We start from the raw sequence: 10635 nt of genomic DNA, 5'->3' as shown, positions 1-10635 counted from the left end.
ATTCAATCAGCAACCTTGTCATACATTTAATCTAAATTTCTCAACCTTGTCATATAGCATTAAGCTTAAAATAGTGACCTTTCACAGCAGCTCATCCCTACCACTCACCACATAATGAGGAATATAATACTGGTTCAACATGTAAAAGGGGAGATAATCAAATTACTAACTTCAGTATATAAATAGAGGTATTCCTGGTAATAATTTCTTGATCACCGTTTATATAATTTCTGTATGCTTCAGTGAATGATTTATATAGTGAATAACATATATGAACAACAAATTCTCTGTTCAAATGTATTTGCTTTGAATATGTGTCAATAAACATATTTTACTATAGTTTGATACTATCATCTTTAGTTTTATCTGTTAGTAATGTTCTGACATCTTAAATTATTTAAATGTTTTGCTACTTGTTATATGGAATGTTTTGAACCAAGGCCTATGTCAAAGCTTTACATATTGCAAAGACATTTACCTACTGTTGAAGATACATGTAGTATGATGATCGTTGTATATATACTAGGTATTTTAGTCATTGGGTTGCTGTCTCATAGACCATTTACTCAAATACACAAATAATCAGCTGACCAATAAAATTATAAATTGGATAAAGAACTTTTTTGAGATTTATCCATCCCATTATACATCATTGAATAGGAAATCAAATAACTTAATTTTGAAAACGGGAATTTTCCACTAAAAGGAAAATAAGTTTACTCTAAGTTCAAGAAATATAATCTATTCTCTAGCAGAGACCATGGAATTGACAGCAATGGCAAGCAATTTCTCACAAAAATGAGGATATATGAAGCTGATCTATGGCAATATCTTAAAATCATTGATACATGTACATGTACATTGCATATACTAGTATATGGAAAAGTCAACTATGTGATAATGCCATTTCAAAACTGATAAATTTCAGAAAAAGCAAATACATTAGTAAAATCAACACATTCTACACAACAAAATTATGTATTTTTAAATAAAAATTGAAAGACTCTGCATTATTATTTTGAATCTTTTGTGGATGTGGTATTTAACACAAACAGTCACTTTTCTTTTAAAATTTCAGCAATGTTTTTAAAAAAGTTCCTCTTCTATATCACAAACTTCATTTATAACTTTATATTCTTATACGTTTAACATTATACTGCTATTAAATCTTTTATTTCACTTTCAGGTCTATCCTTTAGTGCTGGTACATGATCAACATTGATGTTATGAAGTTTTAATTTAGTCAGCTTTATTTTATAATTGTCATTAAATCTAGGATCTTTCACCAATCCAAACATTTGATCAAACACACCTAAATGTTGATTTTGTCTATGAATTGTTCCACAAACTAATACAACTACCATTCCATGGCGCTCAGACTTAACATATACTCCATCACGGCTAATATTTGGATTAAATAACAAAAATTCACTCTTAGTAAATAACAGGAGTCTATCTGAAACAAATTGTGATCCTGAAAGTTCATCTTTTGTAGACTGATCATCTGTCACTATTAATAACATCAATTTAGCTTCATCCCAGAAATGACATGGCCCAAATTCTTCTGCACTCACCCCCATATGTGGGTTTTGACTGTTTAAAACTTTATAAAACCATCGTGCAAAGGTTTCTCCTAAAAGCTGAAGGTCAGTTGCATTTGAACTAGCAGATGCACAAGCGTTGCTATGGTTACTTGACCCTGGTAAGGTAGTTAATTCTGTTTTGTTTGCTTGTGGTATCATAACTTGATTTCTTTGAGGTTCAGAAAAATTCTCAGATGATGAGCTTGATGGCATATCCTCGTCATAATGCTGAAATACAAAATTTTAATGTTTAAAATTGATTCGTGTAGATGTCAAAAGGGTGTTGTAAATATGAATTTAAGACTGAAAATAATAAAAATGAAACATGGATTTTGTTCTTTTAAAATTATTGTACTTTATATATACTTTGTATTGTCATGTGTTTAAGCATTCAAAATTTGGTCCAAGGAGTGCAAAAACCGAATCTTAACATTGAATCAATGCAAAAATTACATTTCCACCTTGTCAACGCTGTATACTTCATATTGGCTGTTGAACTCAACTAAAATTATTGACTTTCTAAACAAGAGTTTACACGCTGAAATGTTTCGCCTGCTTTACTTACCATGATTGATATAATGTTGTCAGTCTTAAAAATACAGGTTTTACTACAAGTACCACATAAACTTAACATTATCAAGGATTAATGACAATAAGGTCAAGGTCAGACAATCCCTGGCAGACAGTACACCTTACAATCATTCCATACACCAAATATAGTTAACCATTTGCTCATGGTATCAAAGAAATAAACCAAACCATGAAAACTTAACATTGACCAATGAACCATGAAAATGAGGTCAAGGTCAGATGATACATGACACACAGACATGTACACCTTACAATCATTCCTAGCACAAAATATAGTAAACCTATTGCTAAAAGTCTATAAAAAACACTCAACCAGGAAAACTTAAAATTGACCAATGAACCATTAAAATGAGGTCAAGGTCAAATGAAACACTACAGTGCAACAGGTATACCTTACAATCATTCCATGCACCAAATATAGTTGACCTACTACTTATAATATCTCAGAAACAGACATAACCAGAAAAACTAAATATTGACCAATGAACCATAAAAATGAGGTCAATGTCAGATGAACACTGCCAGACTGACATGTTAACCTTATAATCATCCCATACACCATATATATATTCACTATTACTTATAGTATCTGAGAAGAGCACCAAACAATAGAAACTTAACAGTGACCAATGAACCACGAAAATGAAGTCAAGGACAAATGATACCTGTCAGACTGACATCTACACCTTACAATCATTCCATACACCAAATATAGTTGACCTATTGCTATCGTATTTGAAAAACAGGCCAAAACACAACAAATAAACATTGACCAATGAGCCATTGAAAATGAGGTCAAGGTCAGATAAAACCTGCCAGACTGAGCTGTACCTCTAACAATCATTCTATACACCAAATAAAGTTGACATACTGCTTATAGTGTGTAAGAAACGGACATAATCACATAATTTTAACCTTGATCACTGATTTGTGAAATGAGGTCAAGCAGTCACTAAGCCATTTAAATGAGGTCAAGGACAACAAACATATGAAAGACAGAAATTTTGTAGCATAAAGTATCTGTATACAAGCTTAAGGTATGAAGCATCCAGGTTTTCTTCCTTTTAAAATATAAAGCTTTATACAAATAGTTTACACAGCCGCTGGATAGTAATTCCTATGTCTCACATTCTGCTACTTTCGTCGCAGGCAAGACAAAAAAATCACCTTTAGGTTTGGCTACAATATGTACTTTTTTATGTATTTGTGCTAGGTTTGTGGCACAGTATATGTAAGTAGTATTTGGAGCCAAACAAACAGCTGATTTTATAATAACATTGTAATAATGCATGCTTGACAGCAAGTTAATAATTCATGCATATAAAGGTCTAATCTTTCTGCCAAAATTTTTTTAGGGTGAAATATGTGTTGGACTCTTTTTTTTAAATTTAATTATCAATTTAAACAACAAAACTGTCATGTCATTGGGCTCAGCTTCATAGGGAATGTATGTTTAGAGATGACTTATTATATTCCCATGTAAATGATCAAAATTTCAATTTTCTGGGACAAAAAAAATATGATGCTAGATCACTGAGTAAAGACATTTTTTCACGATGAAATGAAATAATGTATTATATGATCTTATATATATATTCCCATGAAAATGATCAAAATTTCAATTTTCTGGGACAAAAAAAATATGATGCTAGATCACTGAGTAAAGACATTATTTCATGCTGAAATGAAATAATGTATTATATGATCTTATATATATATTAGCAATACTATTAGGCACATATCTTACTTTTTGTATTTGTAAGAAATTTGTATAGAAAAATCATATCTGACATGTCTGATTTATTTATTTAAATGTAATTATATGTGCAAATTATATCTTCATATGAAGCTAAATAATTGTGTGAAATGCCATCACAAGAACTTAAAAATGTTTTTTGCTCATAAGAAAAAACTATAAAAATATTGGCTTTCTGCAATAAACAAAGTGTTTACCCTGTAGACAAAATTTGGCATTTGTCAAAAGAAAACTTTCTGATTTATACATGTACAATTGTGTGAAAAATAAAAGATATTTTCATCAAATTTACTATAGAGAACAATATGTCAAATTCACAATTCTTTGAAATATAAATCTTCAGACTTGCATCACAGGCAATTTTGATGAGTAAAATTTTTAATAAAATGCTCCGCTGGACACAGCTTGATACGACCGCAGAGGTCGAACCCTGAACAGTTGGGGCAAGTATGGACACAACATTCAAGCTTGATACAGCTCTGAATTTGGATTGTGATTAAACATTTGACACAGCATAGGTTTCTGGCACAGAATGAATGTGGTCTAAGAACTTAAAAAATTTTAATTTACCTATTCAAACCATATCATTATTATTTGCTTTTATATATAAATCAGAAATAATCAATTTAAAACGGAAAATTTTAAAGAAAAAAAAGGAAACCCCCCCCCCCCAAATTTTTTGAACCCCCTTATGATTCATCACCCCAAACTCAATCCCAGCCTTCCCTTTGTGGTATGGTACCTTGCAGTACAATTTCAGAGAGATCCATACACTTGAACACAAGTTATTGTCTGGAAACTAGAAAAATGCTTGTTTTTTGGCACCTTTTTGGCCCAAAATTCCTAAACGTTTAGGGCAATTACCCCCAAACTCAAACCCAGCTTTCCCTTTGTGATATGGAACCTTGTAGTACAATTTTATAAAGATCCATACACTTACACACAAATTATTGTCCTGAAACTAGAAAAATGCTTGTTTTTTGCCCCTTTTTTGCCCCTAATTCCTAAAATTTTGAGGTAATTACCCCCAAAATCAATACCAGCCTTCCCTTTGTGGTATGGTACCTTGCAGTACAATTTCAGAGAGAGATCCATACACTTGAACACAAGTTATTGTCTGGAAACTAGAAAAATGCTTATTTTTGGCCCCTTTTTGCTAAACGTTTTGGGCAATTACCCCAAACTCAATTCCAGCTTTCCCTTTGTGATATGGAACCTTGTAGTACAACTTCAGAAAGATCCATACACTTACACACAAGTTAATGTCATGAAACTGAAAATGAAATGCTTGTTTTTTGCCTCTTTTTTGCCCCCTAATTCCTAAAATTTTGAGGCAACTACCCCCAAAATCAATCCCAGCATTCCCTTAAGCTTTGTGATATTGAACCTTGAAGTACAATGTCAGAGAGATCCATACACTAACACACAAGTTATGTCTGGAAGTTACAAAAATGCTTATTTTTGGCCCCTAATTCCTTAACTGTTGGTACCATAACCCCCAAAATCAATCCCAACCTTCGTTTTGTGGTATTGAACCTTATGGTAAAATTTCATAGAGATCCATTCACTTAAACTAAAGTTAGAGTGCGAAAACCAATGTGTCTTCTGACGACGATGACGACGCCAACGTCATACCAATATACGACCGCAAATTTTTTTTGCAGTCGTATAAAAACTGAAATGTTTTTGCTTTTCAAAATGCAAAGAACAAAATATTTAGATGCTTCTTTATAATAACTTATAGTTTAATTATAAACAATTACCGTCATTAAAGCTGTTATATTTTTGGTTCCCCATGTCTTTAACAGTCTTTCAATGATTGTCCTTTTGTCTGAACTAACAGATACAACTATTCCTTTGTCTACCAAATACTTAAACAATAGATCCCTTTTAATTTTCTTCCTCTTCAACAATTCACATGATGATTGAGAATAAGTCAATATGGCTGATATTGCCTCTGAAAATTAAAAAAAAATAAATTCTAAACAATGTAAATTCCTTGATTACTAAATTGTCTGGTAAACATTAAAGGGATTGTCCCAGAAAATGAACTTTTGCTCCTACATGTTATATGAATCTCAAAATGTTTTTAATAAATATATCAATTAAATGTTCTTTTATCAGATATTCAAAATATTTTGGAAGTATATCATATGATTATAATAACAACAGTAACTTATAATATACACAATAACCTCTATGCTATTGAATTCAAATGTAAGAAAAATAGGTGAGAATCCTACGAGGCATTTTGTTTGTTTATTTGAGCCAATGTTACATTTCAGAAATTACATTTCTGACATTGCATATATTAAATGCGTCAAAATTGAAACTATTCAATTTAAGTTTATTGCCTGAAATGGTTTGTTATTTTCTAAACATACTTTTTAAAAATGTAAAACAGTGAAAAAAAAAACAATATCTCATTCATTTTACCAATGGTTTTACATTTTTATAGTTCAATGTTTTAACTCCGCAAGTAATGCAACATATGTAGTTAAAAAATTGAAAACAACACGTTTGATAATTTCATGCGTCCGAAGCGCTTTTCTGGATTTAAGTATCTTTTGTAATTTTTGCTGCACACACTTTTTCTGTGTATCCACAACTTATTTCACCACTCTTCTAAACAACTGCTTACATTTCTAATTGACCCTCAACAACAATAATAAGCTCTCCATTCAATCTGATTGGAATACAGATCCTGTGTCCAAACTTTACTAACAACAGGTCTGTGTAACCAAGGCATGGATTCAATCAGATTGCTCTCCTGTTTAATATGCTCATTTTTTATCAGAACTAGACCACTAGATACAATATATCTAGACCATTTACAATGGTTGGAGCTTTTTAAAAGTGATTTAATCACATTGTATACATGAACATTACTTAAAATCAAAATTAAAAAAACAGGAGATGTGGATGATAGCCAATGAGACAACTATCCACATGACATCAGATGATGTGGATGTGAGCAACTATAGTTTGCTATACAGTGTTCAACAGTGCGCACAGCCCATGCTGTATAGTAAGCTCTAATAAAATGCTCCGCTGGGCGCAGCTTGATACGACCGCAGAGGTCGAACCCTGAACAGTTGGGGCAAGTATGGACACAACATTCAAGCTTGATACAGCACTGAATTTGGATTGTGATTAAATATTTGACACAGCATAGGTTTCTGACACAGAATGAATGTGGTCTAAGAACTTAAAAAATTTTAATTTACCTATTCAAACCATATCATTATTATTTGCTTTTATATATAAATCAGGAATAACCAATTTTAAAAAACGGAAAATTTTAAAGAAAAAAAAAAGGAAAAAAAATCCCTCCCCCCAAATTTTTTGACCCCCCTTATGATTCATCACCCCCAAACTCAATCCCAGCCTTCCTTTTGTGGTATGGTACCTTGCAGTACAATTTCAGAGAGCCCCATACACTTGAACACAAGTTATTGTCTGGAAACTAGAAAAATGCTTGTTTTTAGGCCCCTTTTTGGCCCCAAATTCCTAAACGTTTGGGGCAATTACCCCCAAACTCAAACCCAGCTTTCCCTTTGAGATATGCAACCTTGTAGTACAATTTCATAAAGATCCATACACTTACACACAAGTTATTGTCATGAAACTAGAAAAATGCTTGTTTTTTTTCCCCTTTTTGGCCCCTAATTCCTAACATTTTGAGGCAATTACCCCCTAAATCAATCCCAGTATTCCCTTTGTGGTATGGTACCTTGCAGTACAATATCAGAGAGATCCATACACTTGAACACAAGTTATTGTCTGGAAACTAGAAAAAATGCTTGTTTTTAGGCCCTTTTTTGGCCTCAAATTCCTAAACGTTCAGGGCAATTACCCCCAAACTCAATTCCAGCTTTCCCTTTGTGATATGGAACCGTGTAGAACAATTTCAGAAAGATCCATACACTTACACACAAGTTATTATCATGAAACTAGAAAAATGCTTGTTTTTTGCCCCCTAATTCCTAAAATTTTGAGGCAATTACATGTACCCCCCAAAATCAATCCCAGCATATCCTTTGTGATATGGAACCTTGTGGTACAATGTCAGAGAGATCCATACACTAACACACAAGTTATGTCTGGAAGTTACAAAAATGCTTATTTTTGGCCCCTAATTCCTTAACTGTTGGTACCATAACCCCCAAAATCAATCCCAACCTTCCTTATGTGGTATTGAACCTTATGGTAAAATTTCATAGAGATCCATTCACTTAAACTAAAGTTAGAGTGCGAAAACCAATGTGTCTTCGGACGACGACGACGACGCCAACGTCATACCAATATACGACCACAATTTTTTTGCGGTCGTATTAAAAGCCTTGGCACAACAAAATGAGAAAACCAACTGCTTGATTTAAGCATACCTGCCAACCTCTGAAACCTTCAAAGAGGGAGATCTCCCTCTCAGCTATGACAGCTGAGGGGGAGATTTTGCGCGAACGACATTTTCAAGTGAAATATCTGACCTGTTTATTTATTTATCTACGAAACACATATAAGAGTTTATAGATATACTTTGTTTCTTTAAATATGGTTATATCCTACAGAAGGTGTGTTGTTTGTTTCATTCCTATTTCATCAACTTTGACATTTGAATCACTTCCAGACAACTTTCATCCCAGACCCCTCTGTTATAAGAGAGCAATCATATTGTCACAGGTGCATTTTGTGTGTGCACTTATCTATTTGACTTAAATTGGTTCAATACATATCTTATTAATTTCAATATAAACATTGAATAGAAGTTTAGATCTTTTAAGTGATTTTTAAAATATAATTATTTTTTTTTGTCTTAAGGCATACAAAATCTTTTAATTGCCCTTCTTTTATAATTCTTTGTTTAATTTGAATTTAGTTTATATTGTTTTATCAATTCACATTATTTTAAGAAGGGTAACTTAAAACAGGATTAAACAGGGGAAGTAACCCGAAATTTCTTTGAAGTGTTTTGCTTCAAAAGTCGTTAATTATCGTTAATTAGTACTATGTTTGACACCCAAGCTGTCAAGTGAAGCCATTTAATTTCACATGGTCTGTGATTTACAGGTAATTACAACCCTAATCAGTGAGACAAAAACGTAATTACTGTTGACTTATCATTCAAGGTTAAAATATCCCAAAGGGGGAGATTCTATACTCCCGCGCGGGAGGGTACCGGCAAGCGGGAGATTTCCCGTTTTTCGCCATTTGAGCGGGAGTCTCACGCTCAAAACGGGAGGGTTGGCAGGTATGATTTAAGGCATATTTAGATAATTGTACATGTGTGCATGTAGGTAAATGTTAATTATATTATCATACAGGTAAATTTGTGCTTTTGCTATTTCAATTTGGGAACTTATAATACATGAACATTAAGCACATACAGAATGTGACAGGGTTAAACATGTATGTAGATCATGATCTGATGGTTATTTTTCAGAGTTGGCATATCTCTTTGTCTTTTATATTTTTTAAAGATTAACTCAAACCAGTACTAGGGGTTGTCTTGAACTTCCCAGGAGGCGAGTAGTTTTTGCTCCTCACTGTGACTTTGAGAGGAAGATCATGGGTCAGCAAAAAGTCCTAATCTTTTAATGTGCATATATTGATTTTATGTCAAGAATTGACACACACTGTTCTTTCTTTTCCATTACAAAAATTGGTCAAAATAGCAAGTTAAGGGCAATATTCTAATAACTCCTTTAATTAAGGTTCATCATAACAAAAGGACAAAAATGGCTGTATTTCCACCTCAAAAACTACCCTGAGTACAGACTTACCTGTCCAGTTGGAAAAGTATTAAGGCCTGGCATCCACTGGATATATAAAAGTTAAATGCATTTTGAGTTTCAGAAAGATATAAACTTTTTGATATTTTGATATCTACTGGATGCCAGGCCTTAAAACTTTTCCAACTGGACAGGTAAGTCTGTACTCAGAGTCGTTTTTGAGGTGTAAATCCAGCCTTTTTTGTCCATATGTTATGATGAACCTTAAAAAGTTGTTCATTTAAAACTGTCATACATAATTTGTATAAAACCAATCAGGCGCAGCTTCAATCCTAAAGCTTAAACTATTGAACGCTATGGACAGAGCGGGAGTCTTTGACACCATAAAATATTCCAAAAGAAGAAAAAGTTTATATATGCATGTAGGATTTTTGAGAAAGAGCTTGAAGGAAAATGAAAGCTCTTTCTCAAAATTATATCCTTGGTTGCTTCAGTGATGTGATACCTGATCGTGAAGAAACTTTAATTAGTTTCTTTGTAACTGTATCAGTAAGTAAACGTAGTTCTTCTGTCTGTATATTTTCTAAAATTTCTCTACATCCTAACTTTTCCTTTTCGTTCATGTTTACATCTTTCACTGGTTCCTTCTCTCATCTCCTTACTATGTTCTTCCTTTGACTACGGGAATTTGTGAAACCAGTCGATAAGTAATTTTAGAGTCAAACATGGACAGTGAATGAATTTTCACTCCGGTTAGACACCTTGTAGTTTTTCAATTGTGTTTTTATATGTGCCTCGGAATAACGGTACTAATGACCATATTCATATCCCGCAAACAAATTATTAAGCGATTACAACTGTCTGTCTGTCGAGTTCTTTTCCCCGAATGTAAGATCTTCTGTTACTTTAGGAGTCCCTGTACCTCTAACATTGTCTAACGGTTTCATGTCGATCCGGCCCCACGTCGATCCGG

The 10635-nt window shown here is 33.0% G+C and overlaps 1 protein-coding gene across 1 annotated transcript; it reads right to left on the bottom strand.

Annotated features, from left to right (window-relative positions):
• Positions 1-726: 726 nt before the first annotated feature.
• LOC127735285 (uncharacterized protein C3orf38 homolog) lies at positions 727-10349 on the bottom strand. The gene is made up of 3 exons (XM_052245411.1): positions 10168-10349; positions 5694-5887; positions 727-1811 (listed from the first exon to the last, which is right to left on the bottom strand). The coding sequence occupies exons 1-3, from the start codon at positions 10283-10285 to the stop codon at positions 1152-1154; spliced, it is 972 nt and encodes a 323-aa protein (XP_052101371.1). The 5' UTR covers positions 10286-10349; the 3' UTR covers positions 727-1151.
• Between the last annotated feature and the right edge of the window lie 286 nt (positions 10350-10635).

This window comes from Mytilus californianus, unplaced genomic scaffold (assembly GCF_021869535.1).
Source record: "Mytilus californianus isolate M0D057914Y unplaced genomic scaffold, xbMytCali1.0.p SCAF_3, whole genome shotgun sequence".
Classification (NCBI taxonomy): domain Eukaryota; kingdom Metazoa; phylum Mollusca; class Bivalvia; order Mytilida; family Mytilidae; genus Mytilus; species Mytilus californianus.
This window is presented reverse-complemented; position numbering and strand designations above follow the sequence as displayed.

Excerpts from the sequence above, each read along its gene's own strand:
- LOC127735285 (XM_052245411.1), bottom strand. The coding sequence starts at position 10,285 with ATGAACGAAAAGGAAAAGTTAGGATGTAGAGAAATTTTAGAAAATATA. Across the intron at positions 5,888-10,167 it reads TAAAGTTTCTTCACGATCAG|AGGCAATATCAGCCATATTG; the intron begins GTATCACATCAC and ends TTTAATTTTCAG. Across the intron at positions 1,812-5,693 it reads ATATAACAGCTTTAATGACG|CATTATGACGAGGATATGCC; the intron begins GTAATTGTTTAT and ends TTTGTATTTCAG.